Source organism: Artemia franciscana, chromosome 10, assembly GCF_032884065.1.
Source record: "Artemia franciscana chromosome 10, ASM3288406v1, whole genome shotgun sequence".
Lineage (NCBI taxonomy): Eukaryota > Metazoa > Arthropoda > Branchiopoda > Anostraca > Artemiidae > Artemia > Artemia franciscana.
In genome coordinates this window covers 4,831,147-4,858,399 of record NC_088872.1, presented here as the reverse complement: position 1 = coordinate 4,858,399, position 27,253 = coordinate 4,831,147, and the positions used below count along the sequence as shown (strand labels likewise).

General features: G+C 34.2%; 2 protein-coding genes across 2 annotated transcripts in view; one reads left to right on the top strand and one right to left on the bottom strand.

The window, feature by feature from the left end:
- The window catches only part of LOC136031684 (prosaposin-like), a gene marked incomplete at its 3' end in the record, with an annotated part of 95,776 nt that overhangs the window by 41,457 nt on the left and 27,066 nt on the right, over positions 1-27,253 (bottom strand). Inside the window, 3 exon segments of the mRNA XM_065711364.1 lie at positions 17,040-17,153; positions 21,251-21,439; positions 24,404-24,544. Coding sequence (XP_065567436.1) covers positions 17,040-17,153; positions 21,251-21,439; positions 24,404-24,544 — 444 coding nt within the window.
- Positions 1,656-14,926, top strand: LOC136031685 (uncharacterized). Its single transcript, XM_065711365.1, has 3 exons — positions 1,656-1,710; positions 3,823-4,941; positions 14,348-14,926. The coding sequence occupies exons 2-3, from the start codon at positions 3,892-3,894 to the stop codon at positions 14,597-14,599; spliced, it is 1,302 nt and encodes a 433-aa protein (XP_065567437.1). The 5' UTR covers positions 1,656-1,710; positions 3,823-3,891; the 3' UTR covers positions 14,600-14,926.

Sequence of the window (27,253 nt, the reverse complement as noted above, 5' to 3'; positions counted from 1 at the left end):
ATTTCCTCTCCCTCCAGCCCACCAGATGGTCGAATCAGGGAAACGACTATTATCAAGTCAGTTTGTACAGGTCCCTGACACCTACCAATTTTCACCGTCCTAGCACGTCTAGAAGCACCGAACTCACCAAAGCACTGGAAATCCCCCCCGCCCCAACTCCCCTAAAGAGAGCGGATCTGGTCCAGTTACGTCAATAGCGTATCTAGAATTATTCTTCCCATCAAGCTTCATCCCGATCTCTCCGCTCTAAGCGTTGTCCAAGATGTCCTGTTTCCAAGATTTCTGTTTCCACCCTCCACCCCCCTATGTCCCCGGATCCGATTCGAATTGAGAATGGAGCATCTGAGACATAAGATCTTTCTGTATATCAAGTTTCATTAAGATCCGATCAACCATTCTTAAGATAAAGATACCTCAATTTTCACGTTTTCCAATATTTCTTGGTAAATACCAAGTGCCATAAAAAACGACCAGCTCAGCATTTTTTTTTATCTCTCTTTTTTATAGACATGTTCATAGCATATGATAATGCGATAGAATTGCCTTAGTGACCTGAATTCAAAGAGTCTTGGAGATGCAAGGAACATTTTTAAAAATTTAAACTGCATGCTCAACTTAAATTTTTTCTCATATTTAGAAAATGCTAAAAAAAACTTTTTTTCAACACTTTTCCTTCCAAGAATCATGGAGATACATGGAAAAAAAATTAAACTCATACTCCCCCTAACAAAATTTTCCAAATTTAGAAAATACTAAGAAAACTCGTATTTTTTCGACAGTTTTCCTTTTTTAAACACCCTCTCACTAAAACTTATACGCGCTTAAGATTATATTGCATAAAAATTAATTCGAATGCGTATTTTTTGTTGACTATTTTGGAATGCGTTACTGACATTGTAGGATGCACATATATGATGGATAGCAAGTTGTGTAGGTCAGAAATTAAATCTTCAGGGGGCAGGGACAATGGGTGTGACTAAAATTAGTTTAATGGGAGTTTTAAGTTTCTTCGGAAGACTCAGATTTTCATGAAAAAGAATTTAGTTTATAGGAGTTCAGTTTATTTCACAATTCTAAGGCCAACTCAAATAAGGAGTTTTTTTAGCGCTGAAAATTTATGCAAACGATTATGTTTATTATTGTGCACAAGAAAAATATACAACTACAAGTTTTTCATACTTTTATTTTCTGTCCTTTTTTCTTCCTTTTTTTTTGTTGTTTCATTTCAGACAACTCGAGTTCTATCTTCTTTTTTACATAGAAGAAGGTTTATTTGTAAGGTTTTATTCTAAGTAACTATATAACAAAATCCCCTTAATACCCTTTGCTTTTATCTTCCCCAGCCAAGGTCAAAGGCTTAAACGAGGATCAGGCCAATTGAAAACAAAAATGAAAATAAAACAACACCCAAGGGAAAAAAATAAAGACAATTACATATAATAAGACAACTACGCATAACCAATGGAAAAATAAGCTTATTATATTGTTTTTTCCTTTCGAGACAATGACCGCTGATTGCTTCTCTAAGACGAAATCAAAGTAAAACTTAGGTCCACGAGGAATAAAAACAGATTCCTTAGAAGATTCCATTGGACATTGATTGGACATGATTGAAAGAGCAACTTTTATATATCTAAGCAAATGATGCCACAACTCTCAGTACAATTTTTATTGTCACAGACAAAACATGATTAAGTTAGCTACGTTAAGGTGAGAAATTTTTTCAACCTTTAAGACTGGTTCATCATGCATAGCAGAAAAAAAAGTAGAGAATTAAACAGGGCACTTGTCTATTATCCCAGCCGCGCTCAAGAAGTTAGGTTATAATAATGAAATATACCAAAAACTGATGAAAATATAATACTTTAGTAGCAAAATTATGGAAACTACAACAGAGAAATATAAAAGGCAGGCCGCCCAGGACGCATTATGTGAAATACCTAACTAACTCTATATATTAAATATTTAATTAAAATATATCTAAATAGTGGTTTCTAATTATAGAATTATAGTTATATTATTTCTAATTATAGAAAACTAATTATAATCTAACTTGCTTTCCTATAGAGGTACCTTAATAATGGCACCCCTTGTTTTCCTTCTTAAAGAGGCTTTCTGCTGAATTCATTAAGAGCTTCTGTAGCATACGTCACAGTTAGTCTATTTTTTCTCTTTAATGGTACCTCTTGCTTTCCTTCTTAAAGAAGCTACTACTGAAGGACTCTTGATCTTTCTAAGGCCTTCGACAGCGGTTACAGCCAGGTTACAACCAGGTTTTTAAACTCTTTTTGGTCAATAGCATTTCAGCTATTTCTCTTTTAGAATTTTGGCATGATAACTCTTATTTTCGGAATTGAAAGTAACAGTACCCTGTCCTCTTCCAGGGTTTTTTTTCTTTTCTTTTTTCGTCAAGGCAGAGTCCATGATGGAATTTTATCCAGAAGTCTTGACAGATTTTACGTTTCTGGAATTCTGGAGAGTAATTATTCTATATTTTGAGCGGTTTGAATGGTATATCCTATCTCGCACACGCTGACAGCATTCTTAAATTAGTCGATGCAAAATTTCTCTGCCACAGATTGTTCGTAAAGTTTCTACTCTACTGCTTTTAGTAAAATTAGTTTTTCACTTGATATTCCTAGACTGTGTATCTTTTTTCAACGTTTATTCCTCTACTACGCCTCCGAGTCCTCCAAAATTTCCCTATTCCTAAGTTAGATTCGATTCGGTGGTTGGGTATTATACTATAAAAATAAAAAAAATAAAAAAACACTTCAAGAGTGTCCGCTGACATCACAGACGCTCTTGACGTCACAGATATATACAGATAGAGCTGAGACGTCATGGATAGAGCGGAGACGTTCTTCGTTGACGTCACAGTGAAAATTAAGATTGTTACTCTAAAATTGCAACCATAGTGGCCAATGCAATTTTATTGCCCTGGACAAGCTATATTCAACCTTTTCTTGCCATTCAATTTTTTGCCTCTCTGGCATTTATCGCAAATTAAAAAAAAATGTTATTCATATTTAATCTTCTCATTTATATTCCTGTAATTTTCTATTTTATCGCAAATAGTAGAAAAAACTTTCATCAGCCAAATATTATTGACAGGCTAACTGGTCAACACAATATACTTTCAGAAACGGCGTATTGGTGCCAGGCGTATTGGTGCCACTCGCATCATCACTGTTTGAACCATTTCTTTTACTAATGTTCTTTGTGTGATTTTTACATGTTTCTGTCTTCTTCAACTTTTCCCTTTTTTCTTCATGTTTTACTTCACTATTTATTTTTGATGAATTATGGGCAATGTTAATATTAATATTAATATCGGCGGTGCTGATTTCCGTTTCATTCATGGCCCTTCAGCCAGGAAGAGAAATAGTGGGTTGGGGGCCGGCCACCATGTGCTTTCACATACCCTTCCTAACCTTGGCCACATCTCTCCAGGTACCCATTTTGAGCTGGGTCCACTCTGGCTGAGTTTACAGAGTCACGCAGCAGACCCTCGTTCTAAACCAAATAACCAGCAACACCAGGACTCGAAAACCTGTCCTAACGGACAAGGGATTTCAAGTCTAGCATTCTAATCTATAGAAGGCAAAATATGAGGGTCCGTATCAACTCAGGCATTCCCTGAATTTTACAAAATTGGTCATTAAATATATTACGAAAGTTACATATGAAAGGCTACGGTCCATAGCATGCCAGCAATACCCCAGGCTATGTATACCATTTACAATGAAAAAATTCCAAATATTGGCATATCATTATTTTTAATTGTTCTTTCCCGGTGACTCACTTTTTCAGACTTTTCAGGTATGTTAGCAATCAATATAAAAATTGTCAAGTAAAAGAGTGTCTTGCCCACAAGCAACAACATTAGCTATGGAGTTACCAGAGATCAAAATCTACATAGAAGGTTGCGAGGACCCGAATATCCAACCAACACGAAGAACACAAAATAATTGGCTCCGGAAACATTCGGCTTACACATTCAGGGTAGCCGAAAATATAACTTACTATACGGGAATCCTACCAAAATGGAAAGCGAAAAAGAGCCCATTGCTGTATATAATACCAACTACTGTGTTTTTCTCAATGTCGGCATATTTTTCTTTATGCTTATATATATTCACGAAAGGTTTAGTCTATGATGGCAAGACTGTCGCTGAAATTGTCCAAATAACCCCATGGTGTTTTCATATAGTTCCGTCACTTACTTGCAATTTTTTGCTACTAAAAAATGAAGAAAAAATCTCCAGCTTAATATGTGAATGGGATAAGGTACTATCTGGGTTTCCCACTTGCCGAAATAAGCAGTTCACAAAGTTGTTTCATAAGATGACTGTTATGTATATTGTGTTCACTCTAGTGTCTTTTGTGGGGGTGGTTATATTTATTTCGGAGACGATACAGAGTAGCTGCATCTTCTCTTCTGTTATTGGCAACGATCCAACTACACGGTATATTATTTTCATTGTAGTCACAATAGAGACAATACATTTCTGGATATTGATTTATTTCTGTGACATTGGTATTGGTTCAATTTACTATGACTTAGCCATGAACTTAAAAGATGCTACAACTTATTTCGACCATAATTTCTTTGACGATCGCTACTGTGTTTGCACAAGAAAAAGAAGATATTCAAATAATTCAAGCAGCGGTCAAGCACTGCTTCTCTGGAGACGAATAAACTTTGTAACAGACCTGACAGCAAGATGGAATGAGATTTTTCAGTGGGTAATAGCAGCAAATGATGCCACATCCCTGGCGATGCTCTGTGCAAATTTTTATGGGGAGCTGAAATTTTGGAAGATAATGCCAACACCGTCAATACTAACTTATACTGCTCATGCCGTGATGAATTTTCTAAGAATGTTGTACTTCAACAAGCTATGCTCTCAACTTGTTGTGGAAAGCATAAATCTCCAGGTATTTATAATTCATTGTTCTTTCTATTGTTCTTTTTTATGCCGTAAGCCCACAAAAAAAATTATTATCAATCAATAGGACATTTTTTTTTCTCCTTTCAATGCAACTCTTCCTCTTTTCACTCTCAAACTTCTCTTCTTCACATATCAATTCAATCTGCCAAGTTTCATGAAGGTGTATTTTTAGAATGTCATTTTCTACTGTAGTTTCTTTGCCAAATTTTTTTATGCCGTAAGCAGATAAAAAAAAATCGTTATCAATCAATAGTACGTTCTTTTTCTCCCTTCAATGCCACTTTCTTTTTCTCTTTTCACTTTCTAACTTCTATTCTTCACATATCAATTCAATTTACCAAGTTTCTGTAAAGCTCTGTCGTTAGAATATCATTTTGTTGTTGCAGTTCCTTTGTCGAAATCTTAATTTTGGACTTTCATTTTTGAAGTTTTTGCAAAAAAAGAGCATTTAAACATAGGCGACTACGAGAGAAACCACAAGAATCTTTACATTTACAGGAATTGCCCAAAAGTTTGTCGGCCACATTTTTTGTATCCCCAATCCTTCTCTTACTTTTCCCCCCTAATTTTATTCTGAAAAGGCCTTTAGGGTTTGTGACTAAAAAAAAAGACAAGAAAAGAGCTTTCTGTACCTGCAAACAACTTTGTTGGTGTGTGTGCACTTAGTCACGCACGTTCTGGTACACTTATACACATGGGACTTCTTTCTTCCTCCCTTTTCCCCAATTTGTTTTTTATGTCAATGACCTTTAACGTTTTCCAAGTTGAAAAAATAAATAAAATAAAAAAACAGTAAACTTAGTTAGACAAGTCCTGGCATAGTTATATAAATATAAATCAAGAAGAATGCTTTAACACCCCCCCCCCCTCCCTGAAACGTAGTTTCACATGACAAGTGTGACAAATGTAATTTGTTTATCCTTTTGATTATTCGAAGCTCATCGCTTGTTGGTGTTTCTTATTAGCCTTGTATTATGCACACACTAATTATACACACACACACACGCATATATATATATATATATATATATATATATATATATATATATATATATATATATATATATATATATATATATATATATATATATATATATATATATATATATATCAGAAAATGTGAGCCTCTTCTTGATGGTATGGCGTCATCATAGGTTCGATACAACCACCCTGGGTAAAATACGAATTTTTCCTTAAAGTTTAGACCTATTTTTGTGGCCACAAATGTCAATTTAACAGTCTTAAGAAAAAGAAAAAAAAAAAAACATGTAGCCGATTTCGAGGCACGGCTTGTATACATAGATTCTCATTGTCGCTTATCTTCTAACCGCGGACATTATGAGCCTCTTCTTAATGTCAATCCGTCACCTCGATAAAACCACCAAGGGAAAAATATAAATTTCTTCCTTAAATTTGTGACCTTTTTAGATTGTTTTTGTGGCCAGATATGTCAATAGGCCAGTTTTGGGGAAAAAACTATGTAGCCAATTTCGAGGCCAGGTCCTGATTCTCAGCATGTGACAGGTTTGTATATATTGATTCTCATTGTAATTAGCAACCTCCAGCTGAATTACCTTTATTTGCTACTCTTTCCTTGGGAATATGGAGAACTCCTTACGGAATATATATAGCGCTAAAGGGCCTGATTTGCATTCAACAGTTGCCTAGTTTATGGCATCTTTATAGGTGTGTCCTGGGTCTCGCGCCACATTTTGTCGTTCCAATTAATTGCCTCGATTCATCACAATTTATTTATCGGTACTGGTTGAACTGGGCTGACGTAAGGATGCTGGGACTGTTTAAAAAAAAAAAAAAATCATTTTGGTTTTATTGATTGTATCCTGTTGTAAGTTTTTTCTTCTCATATATTTTTGTGTTGCTGAGGACGGCCGTTGGACATAGGGCCAAAATATTCATTCTAATTTGAATGAATACTAATTCTAATTAAGATACTAGTCAGTTTCTTAATCTCAAATTAATCACATAATTGAGCATACTGCTTGACAAGTCTCCGATAGGCCCTTATAAGCTTCAGTAAGTAAGTAATCGGATTAACGATGCTTCTTGACTACTAAGGTCCCTGCGTCGGCCCTGCAGTGTGTTGCTACCCCTGGGTCTCGTATTATCAAGCTAAGGGCACACCCACTCCGCCACTACAGGAGAAAATTTTGCAAGCCACTGGAATCTTTCTGGTGCTAACTGGGTCAAAATTCAAATACTAATTCTAAGACTAAAAACGCTATTCTAATATTAATAAAACAATTTGTGAAAAGATTACAACCAAGGTACCTTGAGCCCTTAGAAGAGTTAAGAGGAGGTGGCCGGACATCATATTAGTTGCAAGTCGCACAGAGAGTGTAATAGGTCGAGTCATATTTCTAATGATTTCAATTACGACTATGAAAGTTATAAGAGATGCCGGTGTTCCTAATGGTACAAGATGAGCTAACGGTACAAAATTTTGTTAGCCACCGGAATTTCTCTGGTGCTAACTGGGTCAAAAACGTCCCCCAAACGATTCGTCCAGCCGCGGGCACCACTTTGCCAAACTGACATCCTTATAAGCTTGATAAGCTTAATTTTACCAGTTTTGAAATTTTTGCTAATTGTAAAAAAAAAATCTGCTGCTTTTAAGTTAAACGAGCTTGTCACTGACGCTAAACAACAAAGTTCAGAAACTTATCTATTTATAGTGTCTTTTAATGATATAAATGGACATTGTCTTTAAAGGAAAATTGACGGCATAAATTTTGAACATTTTTTCTGGCTTGGTAATTTTGGTAAATTTTTTTCTGGCTTTGTAAATTTGTGGAAATGTCTACAGAAAAATAAATTGCACCAAACTTAGGGGGGAGGCAGCCTTGAATTAGCCCAGGAATTGGGATTATAACCATTGCGGCAAGAAAAGACAAACTAATTTTCCTGTTTTGGAGAGTTGGTGAAAGTAAATGGCTCGTCGGCAAATTTCAAGCAACTTACGGTCACAGAAAGGCATCCCGAAAATTGACGGAAAAAAAAAATAATAGCAAATGGAATGCGTGAGAAAATATATAAATGAAAGCTGGATATATGGATAATGAAATTCTTATATTGTTCTCAATTCAGATATTTATTCATAATTTGTAATCTTGGCATAGCATTTTTTTTGCTTGTTTTAAGCACTGAAATTCAATCTTTGCTGTTCTAACTCCCAATAACTCGGAAAACTACTTACAACGTCTCAGCCAACACGTGGATGAGTATACACTTGTTGATACTATCATGAGACAAGGGCAAAGTTACTCAAGAGCAGCTGAGAGTTAAGTTCAGGAGCAAAACCAAAGAGAAGCTGACATTTCAGTTCAGGAACTCATCCTAATATCCCTTTCAAAATTTATCCTCAAACAGTTTCTGGAATCATTGTTACCAAGTCTTAAAACGAAAGCCAAAACTTAGAATGAACAGAACTTATCCTGTATTTGAGGGGGGCTGCCTGCCTTGTGCCACAAGTGGCAGAGAGTGGATGTCCTCTGGACAGTTTTACGGGAAAGAAACGTGGAAACACGGGTTCAAGACTTTAAAAAAAATTAACTACAACGTTACGTTCTCGCGTGTTTCTCAGCAGAGAACTGTCACACAAAACTGCGACCATCATCGTTTCTTATTGATCGTTGCGAAGGCTTAAAATAGACATCGGTAATTTCGAAGACCACATTGACTTTCAATGCCGATAAATAAAAGGTCGAATGGGGATAAAACATTTTATTAGACAGTGATAATTCCCAAAAAATACTGGATTTTGATCACATATACAGTATTTCTACTGACGACGGTAACTCTGCATGTGACCGAAATATCCGGATTATTTGTGAATTGTCACTGTTTGATAAAAAGAATTATCCCTATTTAAACTTTCATTTATCAGAACAGACATCAAATCCTAGGACGAACAGAACTTACCCTGTATTTGATAGGGGTTGCCTGTCTTGTACCCCAGGCGGCGGAGAGTGTAGCCTACGTCCTCTCGACAGTTTGCGAGAAGAAAAGATGGAAACATGGGTTTAAAAATAAAAATTAACTGCAAAGTTATCTTCTCGCGTGTTTCTCGGCAGAGAACTGTCACATGAACTGCAAACATCTTTCAACCACAATTCTTTTCAGACTGTCATACTTATCATGCGAAAATTTTTTAGAGAACCTTTACTTAGTTTCCTGTCTTTCAAGGAAAACACCATCATAAAAAGAAAAAAAGAGACCTCTTTTAAAAATAAATAAATGGTTACTTGGAATGGATGAAAAGGAACAAAACAAGATCGGGTGCGTAGATCATGAATGACTGAATGACTTTCTTGGATCGCAGCCCCCAGAAAGTTATTGGGTCAAGAAAACCCTAATGTACAAAAGAACTAGGTAAGACAAAACACTCGAGACGATACAATTATGGTCTAAAATCTTCGTCTTGAACTGGCAAACCGGTGTTTATTCTTCCCGCAAAACTGCCACGGAATCACCCGCTCTCCACCCCCTGAGGCGCAGTACAGCCCCCTCCCCCATTAATACAGCCCTTTTTCTATCACAATGCTTTTCAAACTGCCATGCTCATTCTTGTAAAAAAAAAAATCTAAGGGCTTTTACCTAGTTTCCTGTCTTTCTGGGAAAGCACCATCATAAAGAAAGGAAACGGACATTTTGCAAACAAAAATTAATGGTCACTTAAACAGGCAAAAAAAAAAACAAGATCAAAAGTACAGATGCAAACACTTTTGATTTATAATTCTTCTCCGTAAAAGCGAAAACAAACTTACAGAAAAAAAGATATGTAAACAAAAAAAATAGTTACTTAAAATTGATGAATGGTATAAAAAGGGGAGAAATCGAAAATATGACAGGATTGTAAATACTCTTGATTTACAAACTGAAAAATAATATCAGAGAATAAAAGAGTTAGCAAAAACATTGCAAAAACGGAAACGAACAAAATTAAATGGTAAAATAATGGGAAATTATATAGAAACAAATGAAAAAGTTTGTGGCAATTTGGAAGCAAAGGAAGATTTATTTTGCGCAGACACAGTGCTGAAAGGGTAAAAAAAATAATAAGGCCTCTTGTGCTGATAATTTGCAAAATGAGTTTGAAATATGATGACTGCAAAGTTAGAGATAAATTACCGTGGATTATTAACATTGTTTTTGAAAAGGGGGAAGTACCTAGTGATTTTAGGAAAACTTTAACTAGACCCATTTCTAAGCAAGGTAATAAAAATGAGTGTAGTAATTATAGAGGCATTAGCCTGATTTCTGTTGGAAGTAAATTACTTTTCAGGATGATTCTTATCAGACTAAGAGATACTGTATGTAAAATTTTAAAAGAAGAACAGTGTGGTTTTAGGAAGGGAAGAAGATTTAATTAAGTTACAAAGAACGTTTTGTAAATTAGAATCGACAAACAGCTGTAAATTAGAATCGACAAACAGCCTCGACAGAGGTGAAGATGAAACGCAAACACGCTCATAATTACATTTATAGTTCTCTATAAAGAGAAAAAAATACTGAAAAAAGATATACAAAAAAAATAATGGTTACTGAAAATTATGAAAATCAACAACAAGAAGAACATAAGAGAATTCTTTTCAAAAGACAGTGGAATTCTATATTTGAATGAATATTTCAACCCTGTGTCCAAGGGTCGTCCTCAGCAAAATATAAATATATAAGAGAAAAGAGACTTACATTAAAATACGACCACTAAAACTAAAATGAGAAATTTGTAATTTGAATTTCGTGAACTCCTAGTTGAACTTCGTTGAAATAACGGTGTTGGGACATATTTAAAGATTTCGATTTTAGTTTTAATGGCTGTATTTAAATGTAAGCTTCTTTTTTTTATATATTTATGTTTTGCTAAGGACGGCCCGTTGAAATATTCATTAATTCAGCTGTCTTGCCAAAAGAATTCCCTATTGTTCTTCTTGTTGTTGATGCTTATGATGGAAAGGTAGTGTGGACTTCGTCGCTATTTACTTAAAATTGATGCGTGGTATAAGAAGAAGAAACAATTGGAAGAATCGAAGGAATTCAGATAAGCTTGAGTTATGAAATGCAAATATCCCCAGTAAAAAAACAAAAAATTGAAAGAAAAAAAAATCACAAAAAAAGGAAACGAAGGAAAAAAGGAAAACAAAAATAAAAGGTTACTTAAAGCAGGAATACTACTCAGAATTAGGCAATATCCCAAATTTAATATGTAGAAAATTCTACAAGTTTGAGAGAAGTGTCTAGATTTTAAATAAAATATATAATTGAAATATATTGTGATGGTAATTTTTAATACAATATACATATACTTTTCCGAAGGTTCCATGCTTATAGTTATTGCTGCTGTCTTCTTATTCTCTAATAACGTTTCCTTCAGTCAACGTTAAAACCGGTTAACGTTTAATTTCTTTTTATACGTTTCCTTTAATTTCTTTTTTTGTTTTCCCTTCCTTTCCTTCAGAATCTATTCTTCTCGGTAGGAACATGATTACGGGAGCCTTATACTTTTGTGATGCATTATGTAAAAATCCCAAGTGATCAAGTGATTAGTAAAGTATTGCCTAACATCCCAAACCCGAAATCCCAAATTCTTGTGGAAAATCGCAATTGAAAAGAATTGCAAAATTGCCCTCTCTCCCCTTGGGGAGAATCACATTGAGCAGTAAACTTATTTTAAGTTGATAAAAATACATCAAAGAAGTAAGATCAAAATCATAGACGCAATGCAAACATATTTCATATAAATCCATATATTTCATAATGAAAGGAAACCAAAAAAAAAGATGTAAACAAAATAATGGTTACTCCAAATTGATGAATGGTATAAAAAGAGGAAAAAATTAAAAGCATCGGCGGAATGTAAATAAACATGATTTATAAATGAGAAAAAAAAATCATGCAACAGAAGTCAATTAACTAGCAAATAAGAATCTATAATCACGAAAGGCCGACACAGTGAGTTCTTTTACAGGCTCAGTTCGACTATTCTGAGATTTTGACTTATTCTGAGAAAATAAATTCTGAGATTTTGGGGTATGTTTACGTTTTAAGGGGAAATTATGCATTTCTTTCACTACACTTCATCCTACATCAGTTAGTGGGTGGTGCAGTTACTATTGCTATTTAAAACATAAAAACAAGGCTGTTAATTTATCGATTGAAGTTATTTTTCAATCATGATCACACCGCAGACTTTCCATTTTAATTTTATTTATTTTAGTTATTTATTTTTCAATCACGATCATACCACTTAGAAACAGAGAATTTTTTATATTATTTTTTTACTTTATTCATTTTTCAATCAAGATCACACCAGAGAGAAACAGACAATTTACTTGTAGAAAATGCTGCGACTCAAAAACCTTCCGTTCCTTTTACTGACTGGATATTTCTCATAAAAGAATAAATCAGATTTTTAAACGACGAAATGACATTTCACACCTGAAATCGCATTTCCTTGCTAGTCTGGATTTGTCGCTCAAAATTAGTAAACTGGTTTTCAAATGGCGCGGCAGTTTCAAGAGCGCGCCCACTTTCCTCCACCCGGTATACATCTCATTACGCCACACGCGCTGCACAGCTCCATCACGTTTGACACAATTTTTTCACGCTTGAAACAGTTTCCGCCACGCATGAAACAGTTTTCGCCACGCTTGGCACACTTCCGTTTCGCTTGGCACGCGCCACTTGGTGTAGGTACATTACAGTGGACGCCCCAATTTTGATCATATGTGATTGGTTTGCTGCAATGCGACAGTTCACACCCCTGCTACATCATGTTTCAGAGGTTTTAGACAGTTAAAAACCACCCAAAACAATTCTTCCTCTTTTTGTTGGAGTAGGTGAGCAATAAAAATGTCGAGTTTTGAAAGTGGTAACTCTAGTAAAGACCACTACTAAATAATAGTATCTCCCAAATTCTCTTTTTGGCATGCTCCACAGAAGCATGTAAAATGCAAGCATCATCTTCCTGCAACATCGGTTTCAATAGCTACCATGAAAAACAGTCTCGACAAGGAATGGAGATAGTATTCTTTGTGACAGTATGGAGATTGATTGTGGGAAAAGAGCCTTTGATCACGTTCTTTACCATGTGCAATCATAAGATAGTCTAATGTTTTCATTTTTTCCACAGACATAGCTATTACCCTCGAAAACTAAAACTTTTGAAATAGGAAAAGAGCCTTTAATCACATTCTTTACCATGTGCAATCATAAAATAGTCTAATATCCTCATTTTTATCCATGGACGTAGCTATTACCCTTCGAAAACTAAAACTTTTGAAATCAAAGTGAGTCAATCAAAGGAAGTGAGTCACTACTGTCGCCTGAAGATGAACTATTGGTCATATTTTCGCTTAGCCATGACGGAAGATGCGACTCTAAATCTGGTGGTCTTTCTTCACATGGTGTAATAAACATAACATAACTGATTCTATACCAGTGTATAGAAACAGAAGTAAAAAAGCCACGTGTAAAAGCTACAGGTGTAAAAAAAAAAGTACGTGTCAGAGACATTAGCATGAAAATTGTGCTTGCAAACATATTCAATGGGAAAAGGATTATATTATGGAGATAGTATTCTTTGTGACAGTATGGAGATTGATTGTGTGATTGATTGTGTGATGACTGTTTCCTAACAGCACTAGAAGTGGAAGTCATCGTCAATAACAAAAATCCAGAAATCAGACAAGGAACTAATTTGATCTAACTTTGAATTATGACGAGTTCCATGTTTTTAGCAGCTTATTTCGAATATAAATTTTTTCCGTTAGGTTTCTTTTTCTTTTTTCTACATAAGAAAGAAATTTAGGCTAATATAATATAAAATTGCTTATGTACTCAAACATTTTGTTGTAAGATATGTTCTAATTAAAGGTCAATTCGTTTATTGTCATGTTGAGGGATGAAAACATCTCAAACCACGAAAATATAACTGAGATATTCAAATTGGAAATCACTTAGTGTACACTAAAAATTACTTAAATATACCATAAATACTACTAAAAAACTACAAATCGATACGATACTGATACAGTATCCTGATAGCATTAGAAGTGGAAGTCATCGTCAATAACAAAAATCCACAAATCAGGCAAGGAACTAATTTAATCTGAATTTAAACTAAGATCCACGTCTATAGCAGTTTATTTTGTTTCTTGGTTTCTTTTGTTTCTTTAGTTTCTTTTAGTTTCGTTATTTTGTTTATTAGTTTCTTTTTCTTCCTTGCAATACTTCGGCGACTTGAGACTCCTATTTTCCTTTAAAATCTATGTCTTGTAACATATCACCTTTTGAGCCACTGATACTGAAAAACACGTAAAAAACTAAACCAAGAAGCATTGAACTTAATTTTCAAATAATCTTCTTTATTTCAGAGCGTGGTAAAGACAAAAGCTTCCGAAAACTGGACCAACATAGGAGAATCCGATCGAAAGGCATTTCACATGGTTTTGGCCATTATACAATCAACTCCGCCAAGAGCCACGCCTTTTGGAATGTATTCAGTATCACCGACAACGCTGCTTACTATGACAAGCATTGCTGTAACATATTTGATTGTTCTTCTACAATCCCCGGAGGCCAACTTTGATTCAACAAGTAATTGTACAGTCCCCACATCTACGTAGCTGCCCTTTGCCTATACTTAAGGATTGAAACTACAAACAAACTGAGTTCGAAGTTCGCAGCAACTGTTTTATTCGACTTCAAACTTGAATAAGTGATAATAAGCTTTATCAGCTTTAAAATTATAGAACTGCGCGTACAGATTTTTATGATCATTAAATATTTAATATTCAGTATTCACCACATTCAAAGTTAAGTGCTGAAGAGACACAGCGTTTTAAGGTTACTTTTTTCACAGAAAAAACAGTGTTTTCTTGGCAGATATTTTAAATTTGTAAAACATGAACACAAAATGAAGAAAATTCGTTTGGCCAGGTAGTAAATTAAGTAAGATTGGACAGATTAAAACCACTATAGTAAGTATTTTTACCAAGCCGTATCCAGGATTTTTGCTCGGGGGGGGGCTACAAAGAAAAACTTAAAAAACTCATCAACAATTGGTTTAAATGCAATTTATTGCGCTTTACGAGTCGGAAGAACGTTTCAGGGGGAGGAAGGGTGGTCAAACCCTCTACCACCACAAAAGGGTACGGGATTGATCCCTACAGGTATACAAAATATTACAGTGCTATTATGTCGGACTCTCAAACTTCAATGATTCAGCCTAATAAAAACTCAAAATGAGTATTAATCTGGAAAGAACTCTTAGGTCAAAAGTTGGGATACAATACGTAAATAAGTAAATTAGTAATATAAGAAAATAAGCAAATTATAAAAATTGGGGTAAAATACTCCCGTGTCGAATGCATCTGGCCGTTTTTAGCTTGAAAACCCTGCGTCTCGCCAGTCCTTTCCTGTGCAAAGTGGTATTTCTGTTGTTTTAAATAACTTCGAAGACCACATTGCCTTTCCATGACGAAAGTAAAACAGTTCAAAATAGGGATGATACCTTTTTATTGACAGTGAATAGATATAAAATTATTTAACTGGATATTTCGAACACTGTATATGTGTTCGAAATATCCAGTTAAATAATTTTATATCTATTCACTGTCAATAAAAAGGTGTCATCCCTATTTTGAACTGTTTTACTTTCGTTTTGTTGTTTTACAATCCATCATTCATGTCTCTGCCTTATTTTTTCTCTTTAACAGAGATTAGGGGGGGGGGAGCGAAAATGAATTTTTCAAATCTAGAGGGAGGAGGGCATTTCTAATGTTTTTTTGTTTTTTTTTTATTTGCCTACTGAAAATACAAAAAAAAGTCGTTTTTCAATGAAAATGCCAAAAAGGGTATTTTCAATATCTATTGGGGGAAAAGAAAATGCCCCCCTAAAATTCTTGCCTCTATCTGTTATCTTATCTGTTACCTATCTTAACTCGAGTCGAAAAAGTTCTCGGAATTCGCTCATCCTGAATGTTTCTGGCTCTAAAAGCTGGAACTTACAACCTAAAAAGGACTCTTCTTTTGTTTCTTCTTTGAACAGCAACTGAAAAAACTTTAAAACACAACAGACAAGAAACGATATTTGAAATAGTAAGTCCCTTACTAATAGTTGGGTCTATTCAATTGTGCCAAATGATATTAGTTTCAATATTCTTTTATAATCAATTTACTTAAAAACGTAGGTAAGGATGAAAGTTTCGGGGTTCGTTACCTCCTCCAATATAAAAATCACACTGGACATAGTAACTTTTAAAAGTCTTAATGTTTTTATTTCTTAATGCCATATTAATATAGCAGATTAATATGGCACCTTTTATGGCACCTTTTATGGCACCTTTATTTTCTGCCAGATTAATATGGCAGATTTAATATGGCATTAATATTTACTTTGACACCAAGTCATTAGAAGTGACATATATGCCTTTGAAGAAACTATAACAGACATTAATTTATTCTAAAAACATCACAGAACCCCACTTCTTATCATTATTATTGATCTTTAGATATCGTGATATACTCTACACCGTAGCATACGAAAATATACTACTACGTAATATACTACTTCGAGTAAATAGGTGAAACGATTAGATACTCGTTATAATGAAACAAAAGATATCAGAGGACCTGTCTAGAGGAGGGGAACCTGTCAAGAGGACCTATCCAGGTGTTTTTGGAAAAAAAAATGTTGTTGGAGGAACAAATTAGTCTAGGGATAAAAAAATGACACCAGAACAATAAAAAGCGCTAAAATACAGGTGAGAAAAATAAAAAGCGTAAAAATACTGGTGAGAAAACACCAGAACTTCTTGAAAATACCAAGGACATAAAAAAAAATCTTGTTTTTCTTTCGATTGACTAACCCCACCCCCTCCCTGTAATTTTCAACTGTATCTTCCATTAAGAAATGCGTAAGAAAGCCTTGCCCTCTTCCTTCGAAAATTGACACCTCCTCTGTCTTCGTAAATTGACACCCCCTAATCGATCCATATATTTAATTTTAACGAAGTCAACTATATAAAGGATTTCCATTCGTAAATTTCTAAAAACAAAACTTACATCGAGGACATTCCCTTTGCAGAGTCCAATAGTTGAACATAATTCTCTTGGATGCAATTCGTTAAGAACAAAGGCATATGCTGCCTTATAGTATCGATGGACGAACTGAAGACACTGCAAGAATAAAAAGCATAAATACTTATTAAATAAAAAAAAAAATAAGTCTTCTCAACTGAAAGTAAGGAGCAACATTAAAAATCAAAACGACAGAAATTATTCCATATATGAAGGGGTTGTCCCCTCCTCAATACTTTGCTCTTCACGCTGAAATTTTAAGTACTATTAAAAAAAGCTTCCTATTCTAAGTAAACGGCCCTTGTGTAACAGGATTTGTTCTTAAAAATTAAACTGTTTTGACAAACAGTGAAACTCTAGCGTAAAGACCAAAGTATTGAGGAGGGGGGCAACCACTTCACACACGGAATAATTTCTGTTCGTTTCGAGTTTTAATGTTGCCCCTTACTTTCAGTTGAAAAATTTTGCTTTTTTACTTAATTTTTGATCGTTTTTCAAATAATACTGGTAAATCTGGCTCATCCTCAGTGAAAAATTCCCTATCCCCCATTGGAAACTCCTCTGCGGAAAGTTCTTCCCACGTAAAACACACCCTTCCCCTGTAAAATTCCCTCCGTGTAATTCTATGCTCGCTTAAAGCCCCCCCCCCCATAAAATTTCTTGCGGACGATTCAGCCTGAAAAATTCTTCTTAGCATACTTTGATTCGAAAAAGTCTTTTCTATTCGTTTTTCCGATCACTCCGAAAATTCCCGCTTCCGTGGAAATATTTTACCTGGAAATCGAAACCCGCTCAAAATTTCTTCCTGGCAATTCCCCTGAAAATCTCCACATGCAAAATTGTTTTGGCAAAGAGAAAGTAAGACAAATAAAAAAATATTTATTTATTAAATCCAGAAGCGGTAAGCTTTATCAAGCTTATCGCGCAAAACATTCTTTATGACAACACCGGCAACATAATACACACATACAAATCTATGAAAATAACACACTATGAAAACATAAAGGTCACAAAAACAACTAATACAAAGAAAAACATTTTCATTTATTTATTAAATCCAAAAGCGATAAGCTTTATAGGATGTGAATTTATAATATCTTACAGGAATTTTGTCAAATTCCCTCAGTGTACAATTCTGAACAAAATCTCTAAATTTTTCTCGGATGACTTTGGAAAAAAGAGGCTTGAAATAGGGGCTAGTAGCCCTCCAATCATTTTGGTCACTTAAAAAGGCCACTAAAACTTTTAATTTCTGTTCGAATGCACCCTCTCTTGATATTCTGGGACCATTAGTTCAATACAACCAACCTTACGAAAAAAAAACAAGCAAAAAATAAATAATCACCCATTCATGATTCTTTTTTTTGGCAAAAATGCTAAATTTCACATTTTTGTATATGGGAGCTGGAATTTCTACAGTAAGGCTAACTGATGTACTGAATCTGTTGGTGTAATTTTCATTAAGATTCTTTGACTTATAGGAGGTCTCCCTCATTTTTCGAAAATCAGGACAATTTTTTCAGGCTCGTAGCTGTTGATGGGTAACACTAAACTTGATGAATCTTATATTTTGGGATCAGCGTAATAAGCCAATTCTTTCATGTATTCCGTTACTATTGAGCCGAGTCACTCCTCGCCTACAGGTCGTTACCACGAACTGTTTCATTACATATGTTTATTGTTGATCATGCCGATTGTCAAGTTTGACAGGATGGTTGACAGTTTTCACCAAGCAAAACTCATTACCTGAAATTCCAAATAAGCAAGCATATTAGTTTCTTTAGCCTTTATCATAGCTTGCTATGACAACTCATCCCCCGGCCTCCAAAAATATGAAAAGAAGAATTAAAATAAATATAAAAAAATCTTACAGGATATACTACGCCATCTATTCTACCTACATTTTAGAATATAGGTAGGAGGCTCCAGGATTCCTTCTTTTCTTCATTCTTAGTATTTGTCTTACTTTCCCTTTAGCTGCTATAATTTACACGTAAGGGGGAGTTTTCCAAGTAGGAATTATCCAGAGGAATTCTCCGTCAGGGGAATACATAAAACACTAAGTTTATTTCTAAAATTTGTTTCACCGAGCTCAGTTCCTGGCACTTAACGTAATATAAAGCGTAATATATTACACAGTTTACGCGGAATACCGCGCAAATACTGGTTGAGTAAAATAGGGAATTAACAAAACAGAAAAATAAATTATCAAGGAAAAAAACCGATAAGGGGAAGAAAAGGAGATAAAGTAACACACGCCGTGCCTAAGAATTTTCTATGCCTGATCTTTAACTTTGAAATCTTTTTAGTCTTCAGTTGTATTAACATATTACGTTTATTAATAATCCGGGCAATATAAAAAAAAATTAAAAAAATTAAGAGCGTCAAATTTTGGGGATCGTCTTTCATTTGCTATCTATTTCTTCAGTTAATTTTGTTCTATCAACTTTATTTCAAAAGGCTAGCTTTTTCTTTTATACGAAATTATTCACAACAAAATCAGTTTATCTCTAAGGCAGATGATAAAGGAGAAACTTAAAACGCATTATAAGTATACAATTATATAACTATAACAAATTACTTTTTAACTCAATATTTTGAGATTTTGAAAAGGAGGCATAGAGGTTCAAAGGAAATACGGTTCAATTACAGTTTTTAGAGTTTTTAGTAAATATAAAATAGCGTTTTTAGAATATGTAAAATAGAAAACTCCCACCTGCGCCCAACAAACCCTATGAGGTTTTCTTAGCAGGTGCTGCAAAAATGTTATGTATGTATTCGTCAAGTACAATTATCTTATCTTAACAACAAGCACAGTTAATCGAGTTCTAGTGTCACTGATAATTTGATTTGGGACGGGGGTCAGTGCCGTGAAACTGTAAGCACGTCTAGAGTCGACCCAGCTCAGAGTGGTACCTGAGGAAATCTAGGGGGTGGGAACGCTGGAAGCCTCGTTTGATTTACCCTCCAGCCAAGCATAGCACTTCCAGCCGGAGACAGAGAATCAAGATATCTCTGCTCTGCGGACCATTGGCAGGCATAAGAAAAAGCTTTTTTTGTAATAATAAGGAAAAGACATAAAGCATAAAAGATAGGATGATCAAAGAATAAACCAGTTTTCTTACACACTTTCATAGTGAGAAAAGACAACACTTGAGGAATAATAGTGCTACGCCCGAAACAAAAGGGCGTATCTTACACTTTTTTGCAAATGAGTGAATAATTGAAGAACATCCTGTAGTTCTCTAGTAGATCTTTACCTGTCAGGTCTCATTTGCATAGGTATTTTTGCGACCAATATTGGACAAATATGGATGGAGAAAGTCAATAGGCGCTACGTAAAATTTATTCCTGAGTAGAAAAACTTTTTCTGAGTAGGAACTACTTACAATAGTAGTACTGGCGCTAGTGCCGACAAAAAACCTCAATGCAATCTAGCATTTGGTGACACTTGGTATTTTCTCGCCATAATAATTAGAACAATCAATTTGATTTGGGTAGTTGGTAAAATTAGTGTAGTAGTAAGAGTCTAAACGATTACACGAATTAGTGCAGTAAAACTGTTATAAAACTTGAAAAACTGCCAAGTGTCACTAAACGCTAGATGGCGATGATGTTTTTTCTTGCCGACGTTAGCGCCAGGGGTATAATTCTAGTTTAGTGACTCCTTGCTATCTCGGAAAGAGGTTAGGTTAGGAAAATGAAAATTTCGGGGATGGGTCTACAGGCTAAAGTATATCCGGTGGAGGTACTTGAGTACCCACCTCCACTCCTTCTCCCTCTAGAGGGTCCTGAAATTCGCCTACATGACAGGTCTATACATATTGAAATTTTGACAAAACAACATTTTACCTTAATTTTCAGTTACCAGTTACTTTTTCTCTGCCTTTAGTTCTAAAAATGCAATTCTTGTTATTTGAGTAGAATTCTGAGTCATATCAATGTTTTTTTTTCACTCTTTATAAGTTACCCACACTCTTTGCTCTTTATCTTACTTGTTCCTAAAGATACTTTTATTTTACCAAATGCATAAATATGGATAGTTTTGTTCATTATTTTGTCGTATATACGGTTGTCTAAATATCATTCTTAACCAGGTCAAACAATGGGATCCCATTTTCAATTGCCTTTGTACTTTGACATTAGAATATTTCAAAAAAAAGAAAGAAAAGGCTGTAAGAAACAAAAATACTAACCTTGTCCTCCTTTTTGCTAGCGTGACACAAACCCTCCATAATTTGGAGAAACTCGTCTTCAGTTGTTGTATTATTCATCAGATCTCTTACATGATTGACCATCGCTTCGCAAAATTCACATTCCATGTCATCATTGATCCTAGTAAATCTGTCTTGATTTCCTTTGGTGACAACCTTTACGGAAGAGGCCTAAAACAAAAATGGAAAGCAAATATATGAAATGTATGAAACAACAATGTAACACTTAGAAGTAAATCTGTGAGCAAAGAAGGGAAGGGGGACGAACACCCCAGAAATTCACATTTAATATGCAAAAATAGAATATTTCATAGAACACGCATAAAAATATCACAAAAATATTCAAAAAAATAAATATGGACATTAAAATGTTGAAAAACAGTTTTTTTTCAGATTTCTTTTAACGATTTTGACAACAACAAAAAATTAAAAAGAATGGTGTTTCTTGTCTGAAACAGTAACTTAAATGAAAATAAAAATTTTATTACAAAAATATATTTAACTTCAAAAAAAGATTTTTACTTTACTAATAAAAAAAAAAACTAGTTAAAAGACCTAGTTTAGGGAATTTTAATTTCCAGACAGTAAATTTTCAGAAAAGCCAACAATAATTTAATTTTTAGAAAAAGTAACAACGATAAACGTTTCCCAAAGCACTAACAAAACAAAAAAGTTGTCAAAATTATTTCTAATTGATATATTATTTGGTGGCACCATTTACTCAGCACAAAAACTACATAGTATATCTGACACACACAAAAAAAAACCCACAAGGCCATGGCCACAAAAAAAAAAAAGAAAAATTACTTAACACGTACAAATGCAATTAACAACAGACAAACACAATTAATGGATTCAATTTAAATTTTTTGTCAAAACGATTAAAGCACAGAAAATCATTGAAAGCAGTAATGCAAAGAAAGAACAAAGTCATCACACAATATTCACGATAGGATACACCTACACGAATAAACTGCCACAAATTCTTAATACCACTAAAACACCCATTAATAAAGGCTCATCCCCGTCGTCCACTCAAAAATTTCCTGTCTCAAGACCCTTAGCCCTTCACACTTCCTCAGAAAATGCAAGAAGTTCCACCCCCCCCCTGCTCCACACATTGGGCAACTTTAAGGACCCCTCTTCGTTCTAACCCTTTCAAAATATCTTCTTCTTCTACCCTTAGAATAACACACTAGGGTTGTTGAGTAAGAGAAGAAGTTAATTTTGTACTTTTGTGGGTTGTCAATCAGAAAATAGGACTTTCGAAGATTTTCTACATGCAAGTGTGGACAAAAGGTGGAAAGGCTACTCTCATAAGGTCTGTTAGAACACCAGACTTGCAAACGGCAAGAAAACTTTCTTTTTTTGCAGAAGGCTAAAAGATAATACATACAAACCAGTAGAAAGGCTTAACATAGCTTGGCTATATGTTAATATACTACATGGATTGGTTTTTTTTTCTCCGTTTATTGATGCAAGCAGAGGCACTGAAAGTCTATATTAAGACTTAGCATATTAATAGCTAATAATTATAACTAGTTGATAATAGCTAATAATTAGCATTTAATATACTTAGCATATAAAAAAGAAAACGGTGAAAACCAGTTTAAGTTACAATATTACCAGTGAAAGTACAGAATTTCACCCGTAAATTCTAAAAATTTCTACTATTTCAAAATTGCTTCAGGCTCTAGCCAAGAAAAAAATGCATAGCATATACAAAAAAACTTTTAAAAACACATGAATTTTTTTTATAATCATTTTTTTTTATGTTTTTACAAGTCAAAAAATTTCAGGGGGCGGGGAGGGGGTTCAGATCTCCCCCCCCTGGATACAGCCTTGCATCTGAGAGTGGGTGCACTGCTAAAACAGTGACCACGGTATTCGGAATAATAAATTTTATAGTACTACTGTTATTTTGTTAGGATGTCTTCTTGAGATGTGATCAACATCATTTACTGCAGAAAATAAAACTGTAGTTTTACTGTAGCTCAGTTTAAAAACATTTACTGTAGAAAAAAAAGCTAAATTCAGTTTTTTCACAAAAATCATACATTTAAACGAAATTCTAAAAAACGGAATTTCGATGCTAAAAGATATATCAAAAGAATCAGATTTTTATGCTGATTTTAAATATATAAGTTTCATCAAATTTAGTCTTTGTCATCAAAAGTTAAGAGCCTGAGAAAATTTTAAATTCTGCGAGTTTTTTTTATGTTTCCAATGTTTGTAACATGTCAACTTATCAATCTGTCTTTTTCTTGATCAATATTACCATATTTCTCTTTTTTATTGTCTTTGTTTTGTTTCTGAATTGTGAATTGGCTTATTTTGACTTAGGTTAGTTTTCGAGGGTAATAGCTACGTATGTTTAAAAAATGAAGATATTAGACTATTTTATGATTGCAAATGGTAAAGAATGTGATTAAAGGCTCTTTTCCTATGTCAAAAGTTTTAGTTTTCGAGGGTAATAGCTACGTATGTTGAAAAACTGGATAAGTAAATGAAACTCTTATTGTCAGTCAAGGTAACCTAATCCAGGGACCGTCGTAAGTTTGACTGGAATGGGAAGTTTAAAATAGTTTGTGACTGGAATTTCTCAAAACGGGCTCAATATTTAAGAAATATAGGATATTGTGCGCGAGCCACTCTAATCTGGAAATTTTACTGAATCGATATCACCTCCGGTTTACACGCCTACATTGCATATCTTTTTCTGTACAATTACCAAGTACGGTATATAAGTGAAATAATATTTGACAAAAAATTGACGGTAATTCTAAAAAAGGGCAAAAGCGTATTACACTATTCTACTATTTGCGTTTTTTTGTGGTGGGGCTGCAAATATTATAAAACAACAAATAGAAAAAATACTGATAAGAGTGATATCAGTATAAAAGAAAAGATAAATAAAAGAAAAAGAAAATAAAAGAAATAAAAGAAAATGCTGATAAGAGTGATAGTAGAGTTCATAACTTAGTACATTTATGCTAATGCACCGTCTATTGACACACCAAGTGGCGGCGCTGAGAATATTCAAATAAGAGAAGAAGATCCTCAGTGACTTCATAATTTATACTAGACGAATAAGCGAAAATGTAAATAAGAAATAGAAAAACTACAAAGACTCACAAGTGACTCATCGCACATTCCAACGAGTTTGCAGATCTTGTTTGAGTCCAAGTCCGTGGTCAATACTTCGTAGATTTCTGGAAAGTTTTCAACAATTGCGTATTTACAGGCATCAGCATAGCTTTGAGCTTGGTCACAGATCTGAAAGAAATTCGAGCGACTCAAAAATCTAAAATAAAATCTAGAAAAATCATTGAAAATAAATTTAAAAAAATTAAAAAACATAAAATCTAAAATATAAAAGAAATAAATTCATAGAAAATAAAAAAATCTAAAACTAAAAAAAAACTAAAATAAATTCAAGCGATTCAAGAGCAAGAACAAATGAGCAACTTGAAGCAAACAAACCCTACATTTACTAAAATGTTATGGATTGCAACAGAATATCTCCCTTCTCCCATGCGTGCAGGCAGGAACGTATCCCAAATTCTTTTTTGGGGGGTTGGGGTGGGAGGCTACAAAAGAATTTTTCCGGGGGGAGGGTTACGAAAAACTAAGAAAACGCCGCAAAATTGGTTTATTTTCATTTTTGTTACGTTTTTTTGAGTCGGACAAACATTTCGGGGGGGGGCTCTGAATACGGCCTTGCATGCAGGTATATACAACATGAGCAACAATTGGCACGCAAATTTACACAAATTCACCATAAAAATACTTGTTTTATACTAGCAAAATTCAAGTTATTGACAACACACACTTGGTAAAAATATACAAGGTAATAATAGGAAAGGGTCAATTATGGCCCAAAACCACTAACTGGCTATAAAAGAAACCCTTAACAAACACATCGTAAAAATACCCAAATTACTATGGAAAACTTCAACACGTCTTTATTACATCTCCAGATTACTTCTTGAATTCTGTGTGAAGAAGGTAGGTGTTTTTGGTAGAATTCGACAAATTTCGTCAAGATAAAATGTCCATCCGACATTGCCATGGGAATTAAATAAAGTGTATTTACAGGAGATTTTATAACAATTTTACTCAAAACAATTCTGCAGCCAAATCACACATAACGCGCTGATGCATACAACATACAAAGACTCGTTTCGAGAATTTGAAAACACTGATTTTGAACATAAATACATTACCAGTAGATAAGCAACAGTTATATAACATTAAGATCCAGAAGTAAGGACATTGTGCCCTTTCATTTATATTGCATTGTTTTTTTTTTAACAATGAAAAATTGTTCGGGGTCATTTTGGGAAAAAATAACAACTTCTAATATAAAGAAAAACATAGAAAAATAGACTGAAGCAATCGACAACTCATGCTCAGTTTGAGAATCTAAGCTACAATTTCCAGTTGGGCAAACATTGTCACATAACACATTTTGAATTAAAATAGCCAATGGGTATTATACATGGTGCTATCCGCAAGGCACTTACCAGTAACGATAATTTGGTTTTTGACAATCTCAACAGCAATAAGATCGCCGAATTTCTTTGTTTATGCAAAAGGAGGGAATTAGAATGGGCAAAGTATAGACATAAAAATTTTTGTTCAGTTTTTATATCGTTTTTTTTTCATATAAATAATAAAAGAAACAAAAGAGTTTTTCTGGTTTGGCTGTATCCAGGGTTTTGTTCAAACGGGGACGGGGGTAAAAAAAAAAAACTTTAAAAAACGCATAAGAAATATGTTTATATACATTTTGTTACGTTTTAACGAGTCAAGCAAACATTTCGGGGAGAGGGGAAACACCTACCCCCATGGATACGGCCTTGATTGTACCCATCTAACCCCTAAATCTTTTTTATAAAGAGTGTTTCTATTATTTCACATCTTCCTCCAAGGTTTATAACCGTTGCTTTAGCTCCCGGAATTATTTAACAAATTTTGGTTAACTAAGGAGTAGCGTTTGGACCAATCCTAGGGGTACCGTCCACTCTTGGGACAATAATACAAGTGTGCACGCATGTTGAGAAAAGGCAAAGGAGACTAGATACAGTTAGGATAATACTTTTTTCACATCTACATTCCTTCATATCCTCCATTATTTCACTTTATTATCTCCTTTCCATGGTTTCAAAGCTTCTTTCCTATTTTGTAGTCTTCGCTTATCGCTTTTAGTCACGAAAAATTGATTCAAGTCTGAATGGCCGAGAAGCCAGAAGCCTTTCTGTCAATTATTCATAAAGGTAAGTATATTTAGCAGCAAAAAAACGAAGATATAAAGCTAACTGACCAGCCAAGCCGAAATTCGATAGAAAAATCATAAGAATAAATTGGCCTACACGGTATATTTTTCTTCTCTAAATTCCAATGGTCTTAAACCCATTTTCTTTGTTCTTCTTATTATTTTTCTTTTACATTTTCTACTAAAAATGTACAAATAACTTACTTTGAGCTGGATTAAAAACATACAGCTAGCTTTTTATTTGACGAAGATAAGGAATTAATCCCCCTCCCTCCAAAACAAGTGAAAGTCAATTCTGACTTCCAAAGACAAATTTTAATTTCATAGAAAACAACCAACCAGCGAACACGACCTCTACCATTGAACAACCTCCTCTACTAATCTACCTCTACACGCATCAACTTTCACCCAGCTATTTATTGTGTTTTGATTTTATATAAATCCTTCTGTCCACGATTTTCGTATTTGATTATTAGCCCCAATATCTTAGAATACTATAGACACCATATAAAACTTTTTTGAATAATGTCAGTCCGTATTTTCTTTGTAGGGAAAATACAACTTGTATTCTTCTATACTTTAGGAACAATAAGATAACTGTAGAAAGACTGTAGAAAGACAATGAAGACTAGCCTGTACGTCCTGCCTAGAAGAAATCTGAACCAACTCGGATCCCCCAGCGTATGTTTACCCCCACTTGCAGTCTA